The sequence below is a fragment of the Anas acuta genome, chromosome 8, assembly GCF_963932015.1.
Source record: "Anas acuta chromosome 8, bAnaAcu1.1, whole genome shotgun sequence".
NCBI classification, from domain to species: domain Eukaryota; kingdom Metazoa; phylum Chordata; class Aves; order Anseriformes; family Anatidae; genus Anas; species Anas acuta.
Genome location: NC_088986.1, coordinates 5,442,543 through 5,458,767, shown reverse-complemented (window position 1 = coordinate 5,458,767; position 16,225 = coordinate 5,442,543). Strand labels below are relative to the sequence as shown.

Sequence of the window (16,225 nt, the reverse complement as noted above, 5' to 3'; positions counted from 1 at the left end):
CCACTTTTCCCCCGGGGTCTGGAAGCCGCGGGGGCTCGCGGGGCGCTCACCTAAGGATCCGTTCATGTGATGGGGCTCCATGCCGCCCATGCCGCCCATGGGGCCGTCAGAGCCGGGGCCCATTGGGAACTGCGGATGAGAAAACAACACCCACGTCAACCCAAAAGCAACATCGAGGTGGCCACGGCGGCTCTGGGTGACCCGTCCCCGCAGCACAGTCCAATTTGGGCTTGGAGGAGGGACGTGGCCACCTCCCAGGGCTGCGGGACACCTCTTGGGGCTCGTGACCATAATATTTGGCCAAACCACGGCGTGCAAACCCAAACACCGTGCCAGCACCGAGGGCTGTCTCCAAATGCCCACAGAACAAGGCCTGCAGTCACCCACATGCCCTAAAACCCGCAGGCTCGTGGGGTGTGCAGCTGCCACGGCCGCCCTCTCGATAAGCACAAAAACCGAACAAAGTCGCCAAAGAGTTAATCGCTTTTTGATGGTTTGTTTTATTTCTGTTTTGTAACAAATGGCTGAAATCAATTAAACTGCTTTGCTCTCAACTGATGAAGTTAATTATGATTTGTTATGGTATCTGATATGTAAATTATTAGAAAGCAGACTTACATTCGATCGGCTGCCTGCGGGCGGTACTGGATTAATCATTGTGTAGATGTTGTCACTTGAATTTGTTGAATCTGTGGAACAGTGAAGCCCAGTAAGTCGGGTGATTAATTCATTTCTTAATTAAAACAAACTCATGCCACTTGAACTCATTCTTTTGTATTTTATCACCTAAAATTCCCTCTAAGTACCACCATTTTCTGGCTAATTTGTATTTAATGAAGATCCACAAAGTTTTTAATCACGGAAATTCAACTGTGAAAAATAATTCAACTTCTAACCGGGAACCGTGGGGCTGGCTTATCGGGGGTGCGCGGGGCAGAAATTCGTGGCCATGTGTCGCTCCACACCCTGAAACCTCCCCGAGCCCCAATCCCACTGAACCTGTGTAAGCAGAGAGGAATATCCCAAAATATTGGGCGGGTGGGGTGGGAGGGAGCCTGGTGGCAGCGAGGTGCCCCGGCTGCGAGGGGACAGGGCACAGCGGGGCAGGGAAGCGCCGGGGGTGTTTTGTTAGGACCCAGCCTGAAATGTAGGTCAGGGCTTCTCATCAAAATGCAGAAGGAGAAGGAGCAGCCGCAGCCTGCGCCGCAGCTCCTCCCCTGCAGCTGTGGCACCGAGCCCCCCCAAAAACCCGGCCGGGGGAGGCAGGGCTGGCTTTGGGGACGGGGTTTGGGCTCCTACCTGCGGGGCTGGGCATGATGGGTGTCCCCGGAGGACCGCCGCCGCCGGGAGGACCCTGCGGAGAGATGGAGCTGGGGTGAGCTGTGCCGGCACCGCTCCGCAGCCCTGTCCCACCCGCGCCCCAACACGGCACCCCCAGAGCCGAGCACAGCTCTGAAGCCTTCTGGATTCCCCCCAGCACCGACAACAGGGGGATCTGAGCAAGCAGGGGGAATATCCCCCGCTGCCCCCTGCTTCCTAAAGCCCTCCCGGCCCCAAATCCGCCCGCTGCCCCACGTGCACCACTTCCACCCAGCGGCGGCGGACTCACCACGTATGTACCAGGCGATGAAGAAGAGTATGGGATCTACACGGAGAGAAGAGCGGGGTTTAGGCACCGGGAAACCAGCCGTGGAGCAACACAGCTGCAGGCTCCGGGGCATCCGAGCCCCGCCAGGGCCAGGAGGAGGCTCCTCCAAGCACCCAGCGAGCCCCAGGCTGGACGCCCCATTTTTTTGGGGTGCTTCCCAAGCAGCCCCGCTGTTGTTTAGGTAGGAGGATGGGGCATACTCACTGAGTTAGCACTGCTGGGGTTGGGCCATGGTCTGCCAGCTCCCGGCCCCCTGCAGACAAAAGGAAACAGAAAAAACAAAAGTTCTGCTTTCATCCATCGCCCTGCGTGCCACGGGGGCGGCCGGGTAGAGTCCCGGGTACCAAAAGGGCACGGCCACGTGTGCCCAGCGTGGGGCCGGGGGCTTACATGTTAATTCCGGGCATGCCAGGGCCTAACGAGTTGGGCGGAGGTCTCATGCCGCTGCCATAGTTCTGCAACGATAACCAAGGATCAGTCTACCATAACGAGAAGGGAAAGCGGAGAGGAAAAGAGAAGGGAGAAAAAAAAAAAAAGACACAAACAAACAACAGAACGAGAGGGTTAGTTCGCGGAAACAAACACCGAGGAAAATTACGGGCTGAGAAATGTGGACGCAGGGGCGACGAGCCAAAACGTGAAAATAAAAGAAATTTAAAAATAAACCCGAAGTAAGGCAAGGCTCCTCTGCTCCCAGGCAGTGCACGCAGCAGGGTTTGTTTTCCCCCGGCTGCACGGCTCTGCTGAAACCCCCCGCAGCCAGTCTGCAGCCACGGGGAGCCCCCCGAGCCCCCGGCCCCTCGGGGCTCCCCTCCCGGCTTATCTCGCCCCGCTCGGCCTCCAGCGGGGCCGGGGAGCCTCAGATCAGCGCCCTTAATCTGCTAAGAACAGATCCAGCACAAAGCCCAGCCCAAGGCACCGGAGGAATAGGAATCCCCCAACGCCGCGCTCCATTTGGTTCGCGCTCTGCTCCCTGCCCTCTGGGCGCCGCGCTGCTGCCTGATTTAGGTCGTGCTGCTGCTGGGAGAGCTGCGCCGCCGCCTTCCCCCACTAAGCAAGCCTGTTCCCAAACGTAGTTTTTCATTTTCTGTAATTTTTTTTTTTTTTTTTTAAGCAGGATCAGCCTGGACACGGGCTGGGGAGAAAGCTGAGTGCTGCGGTCCCCGTGCCCTGCAGTGCTGGGAGGCTGCAGGAGGAAGAGGGAAGAGGAGGAGGAGGAGGAGGAGGAGGAAGATGAGGAAGGTGTCGGGGTGGGAAGCAGCTGTGGTGCTCGCTGGCTGCCTGGGCTGAGGTTTCCCCCAGGAGCAGGGTGCCCCCAACACCCCAAAGCTCCGCTCACATCCATCGACCTCAACGCACCTCCATCAGGGTCAATCACCCCGCGACACATCGTTTTTGGCAGCATTTCTGCCCTTCAGAGAACAAAAACACCCAGGTAGCAGAGGGGGACTGCTGGATGCTTCCTAGTCCGCAGCCCCCCAAGCCCTCCAAGCCAAATTTCAAGCTCCTGCTTCAGCACTGTTGACTTTTCCCCGGATTTACGCGCTGCTCTGCTGCGGGCATCTACAAAGTTTGTTTTGAGGAGGCAGGCAAGGGTTTCCCCAAACAAATTACCAGCAAGGCCTTAATTGATCAAAATTCCAGCCATTTACGCTGAATAGCGGCATCAAACCCCTTGTTAAAAAAAAAAAGCTCAGCATGTTTAATTGGAGCTGAAAGGGAGGCAAACGAAGCCATCTGAAAGATGCTCAAGGAGGGTGGGGAGGGAGCGCAGCTGCGCCGAGCGACCTGGATGCCGGGCCAGCCAGCGAGCTACAAAACCTTTTAATAGAGGCGCTGGCAAATCTGATCCTGGCACCAACGAGCGGGGCCTCGCAGAGCTCAAAGTGTGAGTGTTAAAGGGGAAAAGCAGTGGAGCCGGGTTGTAAGAGGCGATTCACGGATGGTTCCTAAGTTGGCAGGACCCCGGCACGTCCTGGCTGGGTGCTGGATGCGGAGCAACTTGTAGCTGAGGCTGGGGAAGGTCCCGATGCAACACTTCACAAAAATCAAAAGGGCACGGAGCTGCGGGCTGCTGGTTTGGGTTCAATGTTTTCCAGCAGCCCTCGCACGAGCGCGCCGTTTCGGGAAGGCAGCGCCAGATTGGGGAGGCAGGCAGCCGGCGCCGCAGTCGCGCTTCTCGGAGGGGAAGGGCACGCTTCTAAAAAGCTCTCTGCAATGTACGTACACAGGGAGCGGCGGAGTCAAAAATAAAGCTCCGAGGATTTCACAGCTCCTCCCGGCTCCCAGCCCTGCCGCCATCCCACGCAGCGCTCAGCCGCGGCTTCCAAGCTTCGCGGCAAGCTCTGCGAGTGGGAAGCCAGCAGCCTCCCGGCCGCACGCTGCCAGCGCCTGCAGCTCTCCCGGCACGCTCCCCTTGGCGCCGGCCGCGCTACCAAATGCCATTTTTTTGTGTGTTTTTTTTCTTTTTGCCATCCTTCACACAAGGAGCGTTGCGAGCGAGCAGCAGGTCCTGCATGGCTGGCACCGCGGTGCTGTCAGGGCACGGGCTTGTCCAGGAGGTGATGTGTGAGGGGTTTTATCCCTGTCCTAGGCTGGGTGGACGTGAAGCTGGGCTCTCCTCCCTTCCCGGGCTCGTGTTAGGGAACACCACGACTCTCTTTACGACTCTCTTTACGCTACGCTCGCTTTCTCTCGACAGTCTCGAGGGGAAAAACAAAACAAAACCCGAGCACACGCGCCCGTCTCCTGACAGACTCTGATCCTCGCGCTAAAAACTCGACGTAGGCGACAATGCAGAGAGGATAAACCTACAACCGAAATGTGGTAATCTGTTTTTGAAGGCTCTCCGAAGGAACAAACAGAAGTGAGTCAACAGAGCAGCATGCAAATCCACTTCGGAAAATGAATCAACAGAAAGGCAGAATATATTAACCCAGATCTGCTTAATTTGAGAGTTCGCTCCTCCTTGGGCTGGTTCTCCCCACCCTGCCTCCCCTTCCTCGAGCGGCTGAGCAGGATTTGGGATTACTGCAGTGTAAGAGGAAACTTTGCTTCAGTCTGAGCAGCTCTTTGAGCCGGGGCTGGGTGCAGCGAGAGCGCAGGGAGCTGTAAGATTTGTGGAATAGACGGAAAACCACCCGGACATCTACCACCAGTGCAGGCACCCTGACCCCCACGGCACACGAGTGTTAGAGTTTGAGTGAGCTTAAGTGCCTGGGACAGGAGCAGAGCTTCTGAAACATCTCTGGAAAAGCCAGAAGGTGACCCAACTTCTCTGAAGTGCAGGGAAAGAGAGGAGGCACTGCTGGGGTGCGAGTGCCGAGGGGCTGCTCAAGTCGCAGGTGAAATCTGCCCCCCTTAACCCACCGTTCCTCCTAGGCGGAGGAGTTCCTCTGCACCAACCTCTCCCCCCTTTTGCCCCTCCAAAAAAACTTCTGAATAAGAAATGACTGGAAAAGAGGAGAGCTCAAGCAGTCTGCAGATCAGGGCAGGAGGAGGAGAAGCCAGCAAAGGGCAGGGCTATTCCCTTGCTGAAGGTACCTTTCCATTTGTGTTTATTTATTTATTTTTAATGTAAGCATCCTTCCCCTTTCCTGCTGTTAGGGTCAGAACTATTTCCCAGGCACGCTGCATAATGCACTCAGAGGCTGCTGGGGCTCGGTGCTAAGTGGCATCCCCTTCGGCTGAAGGGCAAGAGGGGGGCTGCAATCCCCTTAATGAGGACGTGCAGCCCTGAAGACCTCGCTAACGTTAAAAGGAGGGATTTCCAGCTGCAGGACTAATGTAAAATGCATTAACACTAATGGGGGGATGGAGGGGGGAAATCTCCCAGCCCTCCCAGCCCCCGGGGGCCCTGGAGATGGTGGTTGGTGTTGGCAGAGCTGCACGAGGCTCTTTGGTGCTGCCGAGGTTACCTGCGGACCGGGACCCATGGGGCCCATCCCTCGCGGAGGATTCATCCTTTGCATGGGGCCGCCCATGTTCGGGTGCCCTGCGGGAGGAAAGAAAACACGTTAGGGGGGAGAAGGGCGACTCCGGGCCCCGAATGAGCAGGTAACAAAACGGGGGAGACGCTCAAACCCCCCTCTGAGGGCTTACCTTGCTGTCGCGTGGGATCCATTGAATTGGGCAGCAACGGCTGTGTACCAGGAACGGCCCCCGGAGGCTGGGAAAACAAGGTGGGGACGAATGAAACAACAAATAAACTGCCAAAACGCTGCCCAGGCAGAGATTTGGGTCAAGGCTCTCCAATTCCTGAGGCAACAGGGGTTATTTGGGGCCCATCACCCCTCCCGTCCCAAAGAGCCGCAACCCGCTGCATCCCCCCAGCTCCTGGCACCGCTCCCGGTTCCCTTTGCAAACACCTCCTAAAAACCTGAACCAGATGCCAGAATTTCCTCCTCTCCCCTCTCTGCCTTCCCGCAGCCCCCTCTGTGATTTAGGAGGGGGCTGTGCAGGGCAGGGGCTGGCCCCACGGCCAAATCCCACCAGGAGCAGGGATGGATTTGCCAGCGATGTGCCAACGCCGCATCTGCAAGAGGGTGATGGTTCAGGTTTGTCCCCAAATGCTCAGGGGACATTTGCTCCTGTGTTTTCGGCCCTGGCTGTCCCCCCTCCCCAAAGCCACGCACTTTTTAAAGTCCAAAGGCTGCCTTCCACGTGCTGCTCCGAGCAGATAAAGGGGAGAAAGATAACCCAGGGCTGTTGCAGTGGCGGGTATTGAGATGTCTTCTCCCTGACTTTTCTGCCTTCCTCTTTATTCCCGTTTATTTATTGCCCCTCTGGCTGTGACCGTAACCTCACCGAGCTCTGGCTATGCGCAAACCTGGGTTTTATACATGGTGTTTGGGGAAAAAACGGGATCTTTGTAATTTCACCGTAATGGCAAGTGCCCTGTGGTTGGGTTACTGCTGCCTTGATGGGATAAGAGGATAAACCCAGCCCCAAAATCCAGGAGCGAGCTGCCCCGCTTGACCCCGCAGCCGAGCCGGTGAGCCCGGCGGCAGGATTATCTCCACGGCTTCGATTTGCTGGGACGGCAGGGAAAATCCAGCCAGGGAGCGGGGTCGGGAGCACAGTACCTGGTTTCCCATCCTGATGGGGGGCCGGGGACCTCCTGCGTAGCGCGGTGACATGAAAGGCTGCAATGACACAAAACCCAGGTCAGCGACACACCGCCGGGGGACAGCACGTGCCCCACACACGCCGGTTAGACTTTACACGCTTTATTTTTTTTTTATTATTATTATTATTATTATTCTGGAGAAATCCTTCTTTAAAAAAGTTGAGTTGAAAAAGGAAAAAAAAAAAAAAAAAGTGTTCGGAGTCCGTTTATTTAAGGTTTTCTGTCGGTTTATTGTTCGAGAGCATTTGACATAACTTCGGCAATACTCTGTGAGGCTGTTATAATTAGTGCACGGGAAACCCTGAGTGTTAGATACCGTGTTTAAATACATATATAAAAATATTAAAAAAAAAAAAAGGTGGGAAATAAGCACATACAGACACGCACACACACACAAAAAAAAAATCCCCAATGCTACGCATCGAAAAAAAGAAGACTTAAGCTACTGTTTTACAACTGCTGCTACCAACAGAAGCTTAAAATCCCACATCCAGCTACATTTCTCAGGCTACCTGGGGAAGGCAAAACAGTCTGATACCCACGAGTGACTTCTCAGTCCACTGTTCACCTGCACACCCAGCAAAAACAATCAGAAACTGGGAGGAAAGCAACATCCCACGGCGGAGCTGGGGGCAGCGGGTGCCCGCTCCCAGCGCCCTTGCAGAGCGCGTCCCGATTCACAGCCCTACCCATCGCTAGTGTCGTTACCTGACTGTGGGGTCCCATCATGCTGTTAGGGTTGTGGGGTGGAGGCTGTGCGTGTGGCGAGGGCTGTGAACCAGGCGGTCCCTGTGAGGTCAGACAGTAGAAGGAGGTTATAGATTAGCACATGAAAGCGCAGAAAGAGCTAAAAAGGATTCACGGGTGGAGCTGTTTTGTCGGGAAGGCGGTTTGCCGATTTTTTTAATGTTTTTTTTTTTTTTTTTCTCTCCTTTTAGTTGAGTTTCTACTCATTTGTAACTGAACAATGAATAATGATATATGCAAAAAAAAAAATATTTCAGAACATCTGTCAAAGCACAGCAGCCACGTTACAGTCAACGGTCCAGTAGTTCAACCAGGTCTGCAATGATAAACACACAGGGAAACACTTCGCAAGGGCGTGCAACGAGCAAGAAAAATACGCAGGAGAGGGTCAGAGAGGCTGGGGGGAAATCCAAAAACAAAAACCAAAACCAAAAAAACACCCCCAAACCAAAAAAAAAAAAACCAAAAACGTTTTCTCCTCTCTCCTCCCACATCCTGACGGCTGGAAGCACCTCCCAGGGTTTGCCACCCGAAGGTCCGCGGCGTGCTGGAGGGCCCTTTACGTTCCCCTTTGCGGCTGCACCATCCCTCCTCGAGGTGGGTTGCCTAATGGTGCAAGGAAAATGTCTTTCGGGTAAAACGCTACTAAGGCCGTCTAGGGGAAAAAAAGGAAAGATTAGTTGGTGTAGGTTTCGAGCACTGCAATGCAGCAGTTGCTGACATTTTGGGGTTGAACGCCCACTTTTTTTTTTTTTTTTTACTTTTTTTTTTTTATTTCTCTTGAAAGCACAAAATGAAAAGTTTGCTCGGAGGAACTGCGAGCTCGGTGCGAGGACATACCGGTGCATGTTAACGTAAGGAAAAAAAAATAATTAAAAAAAAAAGTATTTTTGAGTCAAAGAACGTGTAATTGGTACAGAAAGCAAATAAGCTCGGTAAGTACGTTATGCGAAGCGACTACACACTCCAGGAAAGGCGCAGGAGCAGATGTTCTCTACCTGCCTCGTTACTAATTTCAACAAGTGTTCGCCTTCTAGCTGCTGCCAGCAATGGCATGGTTTGTTACCATGAGCAATTTTCTTAATTAACAGACATTAATTAGCCATTTAGCAATTTTGCAAGCATTTGTTTAGCAGCTTTCCTAAACATGAATACCACTGTGATAATGGTACTGATTAGAGGGTCCCCTAATTAACAGTACAGGGAAGGAAAATTGAAATCACATAAATTAAAAAGGGAGGGGAAGTTAATGAAGGCAGGACATATTTGCACCTGCAAATCTTTTGTACCGCGGAAACTTGAGTGCAATGTAAATAAAGTAAGAGGGTTGTGTGTGTGTGTGTGTGTGTGTGTGTGTGTGTGTGTGGTGGGTTTTCCTTTTTTTTTTTGCAAACTGTGAACGCGGGGAGATGGAGCCAAACAGACTCCAACCAGCCACCCGGCTCTGGCGGCCGTGGAAATGGAGCCGTGCTGCTCACAAGACTTTCTCTGCCGCTTGCTTTCCCTGCTCCCAGCCCCGGCATTTGGAGCTGGAGAGGGTCTGATGTTGTTGGGGCTGCTGTGAGGCGATGTTGGGGCTGCTGTGAGGCGATGTTGGGGCTGCTGTGAGGCGTTACACCCGGGGCACCATCCTGCCCCTGGCCCAGTGCATGGGGCCTGTGCCCTGAGGCAGGAGGCCTGCGGCCATTTTGGGCCTACCAGGCTGGGCCTGGGGCTGCCCCGCTTTCAGAAATTTAGGGCAATTCGGAAGGAATTCCTCCAAGGCAATGAGGAGGAGGAGGTGTGCTTTCATCCTCCCAGGGCCAGCACATCCAAAATGCCGCCTCCTTCCTGTCGCGGGGCCGGGCCCCCTGCTCATGGCAGGGCTGCCCAGCGCCGTGTGCTCCTGGTGAGGAAGGCCGAGCCTCTGGAGGCGGCCATCGGCGGTTCCCTATCGCCGAAACCATGTGCAGATGGCGTTTCGGCCGGGAACGCCTGCTTGCTTTTCCTCCAGCGGGCTCCCCTCATTACAAGCAGGAGACGATCTTGACGGACCGCAGCGCTGGAGACAAATGTTTTGCAGAGACGACATGTGGGCTCCAACCAACGGGACGACTCTTTTTTTTTTTTTTTTGGTTAAAAACGTGTGTTTAGCAGTCATTAAGCGGCGCTGCCGCAGGAGGAGGCCGGGCCCACGCACCCTCCTCCTCCTCCACGCCTCTCCCAGGCCCCAAGGAGGAGGCCCTGGACGTGGCTCCTCACCTCCAAAAATCCCCACAACCAGCCGACCACTTAAACCAGCATTAGAAGAACCCCAGCCTTCCTGTCTACCTCCTCTCTGCTTCATTTTTTTTTTCTTGCCCTCTTTACTACAGAGGCTTTAAAAGACAAATCTGGCCGCCCGGCTGGCAGAGGTTTGCTGCCGCCGCTGCCTTGCAGCAGGAGTTTCCATGCGATCACGTTATTTCCACTCCGTCTTTCATGAGCTCAACTCCTCAAACTTCTTGTAAAATATTAAACATGGAAAATTGCACCAGCGATCGGAGTTCTGTATGTGTCAATTTATGTTCCGAGAGTAATTCACCACAAATGGATCATGTTTTACGGGCTACATACTTTCAGCTAATGGGGGAGTTTTTATATTTAAAAACATTCTCAAGTACCTCTGGGGGTGGCAGAACAATGAAGAATGGTAGAAGAAGGCAAAGCAGCAACGCAACGAGATGCTAACAGTTTAGAGGCAGCAACAGGAAGGCGTCTTGCATTTTAACATACCTGCCTCTGCCCTACCGGTTTCACCATTAGAAACTACCAAACTAACCGAAACGGGCATTAATTAGAGAAGTGCCTGAGTTTATGGGGGAAGGAGCTGGAGCTTTGTTCTTGTGAAGGGAGAGGGAGGTGTTGTGACATGTAAACAAGCCAATCTCCCTAAGCAGTGGTGCAGGGAGATGCTCTGGGCTCCCTGTGCGCAGGAGCTGCAGCCCTTGGAGGACCACGGCCACCATGCAGTGCCCTGGGGCTCCTGCTGGCTCCTCCAGCTCCACAGGCTCCTCCGGTGCTTTCAGCCACGCCAGCCCAGCCTTCAGGGAAGGTTTCAGAGCCCTAGCGTGCACCTCCATGAGCCTGAAGAGAAATAACCAGCTAGCCAGCGTCCTCCTGCCCTGCCAGCCCCGTAACACCTCCTCACGCCGCAGCCCCCCGCAGCCCGAGGGGTTGCAGAAGGACTCAGCAGGCACCGGGTGCTGGAGGAGCTCGCCAACCCTCTGACAACGGGCCAAACCCAGGCAGCTGCGAGCTCGCAGGAGGACACAGCTCACAGCCGAATAAGTTTCCCGTTCCTGGAAGTTCTGTGCCCCACAGAGCTCTCCTCCCCGTCTTTCCTGACATCTGAATTTCAGAGCCTCTCCGAGCCTGCTGCAACACCCCCGAGCCCAGCACAAAGCCAAAACCCTCCGCCACGCCAGATGTCTTTTACTGTGCGGCAAGGCAGTGCCTGGAGCCCACCAGGACGGGGCTGGACAACACCAGGTCACCTCCAGGTTGTAAAGGAGAGGGCAGCAATGCCAGAAGGGCAGGAGGTGCTGCCTGAAGACCCAATTGCACCTTCCTGTGAGCACTGAGACCGCGGCACGGCCAAGCTCGCCAGCAGCCGGGAATGGAGCCGTGGGCAGGAGATCTGCCTCGCCTGCAGCTGGGGCTCCCGAGTGCAGAGCTCTGGTTTGAAGGAATATGTTAAACACAAGCTCTTCAGGAAACAAACCCGTGTCAGCCGAAGCCAAGAACAGTCACCTCCATCTGGATGGAGCACCCGAGAGAAAGTTGACTGCAAATCCCACCATATGCTCCAGACATTCGGTACAAAAGCCTCGGGCATCCTGCTAAACTTCCAGAAAAAAAGCAAAAAAAAAACTTTCTCCGACACTTGCTTTTTCTTCCCTCCAGCCCTGCTCTCTCTCGTAAGCCATGTTCCTTCCAATCTTGCCTAGGAGAAACCTTCCCCTACAAAAGAAGCCCTGGTGGGACCGGGAAAGCCGACGGCGTGGGGTTCCTGGCTGCTTGTGGGGTTACGCAGCGCGGGCAGTGGGATGCTCAGAGGCTGGTCCCATCCCGTGGGGAGCTCATGAAGCCAGCCGAAGGAAGGGATCGTGGAGAGGGCTGCGAATTGAGGCATGCCCAGGAGGAGCCACTTGAGCCGCACACCCCACTCCTGCGGCCATGCAGGTCCCTGCTCCAGGCTGTGATTGTGAGCGGGGTGCCCTTGGTGCTGCTCCTTGCCTCCCATCTCCCAAAATCAGGCAGGGGCAGGGCTCTCATTGCTCACCCCCCCCCCAAGCAATGCCCCCCTGGCTGGGAGAGGGGCTGCCCCCGGGCTGGAAGCCCCCGTCCTTCCCGGCTCTGGAGGCTTTCTCTGCATTAGGGGGCAGTGTAGGAACAGCGAGCGGCCGGCGCTTTGTTTTGGTGCATCTCGCAGGCTGGCTGCTGATGCATAGCTAACGCGGCCACAGACATTGATTTATGTGCAACTTTCCATTTCATCAGAGCCAGCGGTACAGAGCCAGGCGGGGAGCGTGCGTTTGGGAGAGGAGGCGCAGCAGTCACGGGGGGGGGGCTGGGACAAGCAGCCCCCAACCTCCTACACCCCCGTTATTTACTACGGGGGAAGGTTTTGTACCACCAGGCTGTAATTTTTAATTTTCCCTTCCGCCTCTCCCTGGCACTCCCCTTCCCCAGCGCTGGAGCAGAGGAGGCAAACACGAGGGCTCTGCGAGCGGGCATCAATTCAGCTTTCAAAACAAAAGCAGAAATGACTTCGATGACCTTTAGGAGGATGAGAGAAGGGTTTGTTTGCTCGTCTTAAAGGGACAAAGAGACGGATTTAACTACAAGCACCTACCCACGCTAGCCGTGAACCCGGCCACCGCTTGTGGGGAGCGCAGCCCGACGCCAGGCGCTGCAGCCTGCTGGCACCACGCAGAGCCCGGGCAGCCAAAAGGTGCCCAGGGCCTCTCCTTTCCTGTTGGGCACGGGGTTTGGGGAGACGCCGAGGGCTGCATTTCCCTTGGCCCCCAGCCTAAAGGTCGCTGCTGAGCTCCAGCACGGGGAAGGCTCTGCCTGCAAGCCAGCAGCTGCAGGCGGGTGCTGCAGCCCGGCCTCCTCCTCTCGCCTCGCCAGCGCGTCCCTGCTCCTCCAAGCTCGTGCTCCAGCCCCTCCTCGCTCCTTCCCTTTGCCACCTGAGCCCACGGGGCTGCTCCCCGTGCCCCCCGGGGCGGCAGCGCAGGGTTTCCGCAGCCAGCACCGAACAACCTTGGTTTGCTGCCGCTGCCACCCCAGCTCCTGGCCTGATGCCACCGCGGTGCCAGGCCAGGAGCTGTCCCCGTCCCAGGACGCCCACGCCTGCTGTCCTCAGGCAACCTGAGCCCTCCGGGTGGCTGCGGCACGGAGCAGAAGGGTGCAGGCAGCTCTGCGCAGCCAGCACGGTGCTGCTGGAGAGGAGCTGGTGTCCCCTGATGCTCCCTCCGTCCTCCAGTGCCCCCAGTATGGAGGTGGGCTCACGGCGTGGTCCTGCTGGAAACCTCGCCCACCCCCGGGGCTGGCACATAAAGGGTCGGGGAAAAGAACCCCAACTGCCTCAGTCCTCTGCACCTCCCGTGACCTTTTTGGTTTTGCCCTCTGAAGTTCAGCACTTTTTTTTATTTCCTTCAGAGATAAGAAATTAACCCCGAGCTGCACGCAGCTCGATGCAGAGGCTCCAGCACACCTCTGCAAGAGCTGGGCTCGAGCACGTCCTGACGCTGGAAGGAGCTGAAGGCTCGCAATAAATCAGCCGGGCTTTCGGGGGGGTGATGTTCTGACTGTGTTAAAAGGTGGGATTTTTCTTCTCCCCTCCTCCCCTCTTTCCCCGGGGCTGGGAGGAGAAACCAGATGTTGGAGGGCTTTCAGGAAAGGCAGTCTCTCGAGACGTCACATGCGATCCATATGCATCGGCGCCCGGCCCTCCTCCTCCTCCTCACCTAAGCCAAGAGCAGCGACCACACTCCCTCCCTCCCTCCCTCTCTCCCTCCCTCCCTCCCTCTCCTCCTGCAGCTCCGGGGGTGGGCGGCAGCTCCACACATGGCCCCTTATTTCTGCTGGTTTTTAGGGAAGCTCCCCAGCAAAGATCCTGAGAAACAGGGGCTGCATCGGGGCACCCCGGCCCCAAAGGGCAGGGCAGCTCCTGGTCCGGCTGCAGGCGGAGATTTGGGATGGGTTCTCTGCTCCCGAATCAGACCCTCAGTGCCAAAAAGCTACAAAAAGCCAAAAAGGAAAGCGGGGGGAGGGAGAAGAGGCCTTGGAGGGTGTCAAGGAGAAGTGTCAAGACCCGAGCATGAGCAGCGTGTCTGGGGCATCGCAGCTTCTCTCCCTCACCTTCCCCTCTCGGCGAAATCCAAGCCTGGCTTTTGAAGCCGTGCCCTAACTCCTTGCCAATTTTGCAACCCTCGCAGAGCTGTGCGAAGTGGGAGCCTGAGAGGACAGTCATCTCTGCAACGGGATGAGATCAGGACTTTTGGAAACACATTTGTTGGAAGTAGCAACTTGGCACTCGGATTGCTGGCAGCAGCTATGACCTGCGAGATAGCATCTCTTCTGCTGGCTTCACCCCGCGTCGCAGGGCGCTGCTCCAAGATCGGGCTGGGGTTTTAGGGTTACCCACCACCATCGGCTACCCGCGTTCTGTCACACGCCTGTTCAGGAAACGGGATCTCTCTAAAACCAGAAGCAATCCCCTTCTCCTTCCCCGGCCCCGCGCACGCAGCGGGTGCGACACCGCGCTCCGGTACCGCCACCAGAAATCATGAGCCTGCTGCCCAAGAGTTTCTCCCATACACAAATCGCAAACCCAGATAAAAAAACAAAAGCAGCTTGCCAAAACAAATATCCCTTCCAACCGCTATCCCATTTGTTACACGAACAAGTGCTTCTTCCTCAAGAAGGAAGACTTGAACGCGCTGCGAGCCTGCGTCGCTACGACCCAGTGCGCATCAGCCATAAAGAGAGATTCCAAAGAAATTAAAATAAAAAGATTAAGGCTTTGAAAACTTCTTTTCCAAGCGCTTGCTGAAGCCCTCTCCGCTAGCATCACTCAGTCATACGTCCCCCTGTCTTCACTCAGAGCTCAGCGTGGGAGAGGGAACGCGCAAGGCAACTTTGGGGACTGGGCTAGGGATTGTCTTACAAGGTGCCTCCATGGCATTTGGGGCCGTGCGCTTGGATCGAATCCGCTTCTGCCTGCAGCCACAGCCCACGCCAGCATTTGTTAATGCTTTCAGTGATTGCATTTGGAAAAAATCAAGTGGTTAACCAGAGGGGGAAAAAGTTTCAGGAATCAAAATCCAGAATGTTTTCAATTACGCGCGTCTGTTAGGACCAAAGAACAAATACAATCTCAACCCAAACACAAAACAAGCAGCTTTGGAGAAACATCGATTGCAAATACACAGAAACCTCTGCAAGCGAGAAACAAAACCGCTCTCAGGCCACGGAAACCAGAAAGCGAAGGTGGGAGGAGGGCAGACCACGGGTTATTCCCAAACGGGTCAGCTGGGTGGGCGTGCTGCTTGGCCGGGGTCCCCTCGGGGACAGAAGCCGAGCGCCGGCAGCGAGGCGCGAGCAGACCCGAGCGCCCCGTCGACGCGGGCGCCGGGAGGAGCGGCAGCCTACCTGGAAGAAACCTGGCGGGATGGGGCCCCCGGGCATCCCGTCGTTCGGGGGAATGTTTCCAAGCACGGGACTCGGGGCGGCAGCTGCGCTCTGCGGGGAACAAAACCAGGACAGACACGTTGGTTTCGAGTCGGAGTTCAGGAGGAGATAATAATACAAAAAAAGCTGTCCCCCCCCCGGCCGCGCCGCGCTGGGTCGATCGGCACGGTCACCGCAGCATCGCTTGAGGCCGGAGCAAGGAGCAGAGGATGCTCGGGGCCGTTTTGGTGGCCGGGTTTGGGAGCGGAGCTCACCCACTCTCCCCTTCTCACCCGATCCTACACCAGCATCGCCGGCGAGCTCCTTGCAGCTCACCCCGAAGATGGCCGTGCAAAAAGCAGGGATGGCCCCGGGGCTCATTTGTTTGTCTGAGCAGCCACCCAGGAGCCTCACCTAGCGCGTCACGCCAGCCAGGAGCTATTTTAAGGCTTTTTAAACGCATCTCGGAGCCCACCTCCCCCCACGCACCCTTCTCGCTTCGTTCTGGCCTCCAAAGACGCTTCCCCTGCTTCCCCACCACTGCCGCCAGGGGTTTTTGTCACAGAAATCCCACCAAACCCTGGCTCACGCCTCCCTGCCGCCAGCCCCGGCGCGGGCACGAGCGGCTTCGCCACGAGAAGGGGAAGGGGACGGCGTTGGGTTGCCCAGCCAGCCCTGCTTAGCAACTGGATTAATATTTACTGCCTCTCCGCCACGAACAGCGATGCACAAAGGAGGATTTCTGGCCAGGGGACCGGCCCCGGGGCTGGCCGCGGAACAAAGGGCACCCTCCCAGCCCCGCGGGCACGGCGCTGAGGAAGCACCCAGGAGGATGGGGGTAAAAAACATCACCCCGAGGAAATCCCGAGCTCAGTTTGAACCCAAACTCAGCCACCATGGCCCAGCCAAACCCCGAGTCCCACTGGCAGCGGGGCCAGCTCCGTGCACACACCGTGACCCAGCAGGATGGAGATGACCGCGCTGTGCCAGCTGCTGCTGTGTCC

General features: G+C 56.2%; 1 protein-coding gene across 5 annotated transcripts in view; it reads right to left on the bottom strand.

Moving 5' to 3' along the window:
- SSBP3 (single stranded DNA binding protein 3) overlaps positions 1–16,225 on the bottom strand; it is a 47,028-nt gene that overhangs the window by 3,189 nt on the left and 27,614 nt on the right. For 2 of the 5 annotated variants that reach the window (XM_068689737.1, XM_068689738.1), the window contains 11 exons: positions 15,204–15,293; positions 7,485–7,565; positions 6,733–6,792; positions 5,750–5,816; positions 5,566–5,642; positions 2,039–2,103; positions 1,853–1,901; positions 1,610–1,645; positions 1,300–1,354; positions 619–689; positions 51–129 (listed from right to left, as the gene is read on the bottom strand). In XM_068689737.1, coding sequence (XP_068545838.1) covers positions 51–129; positions 619–689; positions 1,300–1,354; positions 1,610–1,645; positions 1,853–1,901; positions 2,039–2,103; positions 5,566–5,642; positions 5,750–5,816; positions 6,733–6,792; positions 7,485–7,565; positions 15,204–15,293 — 730 coding nt within the window. The remainder of the gene's footprint in view (positions 1–50; positions 130–618; positions 690–1,299; positions 1,355–1,609; positions 1,646–1,852; positions 1,902–2,038; positions 2,104–5,565; positions 5,643–5,749; positions 5,817–6,732; positions 6,793–7,484; positions 7,566–15,203; positions 15,294–16,225) is intronic. The other 3 variants (XM_068689740.1, XM_068689739.1, XM_068689741.1) reach the window with 3 other exon arrangements.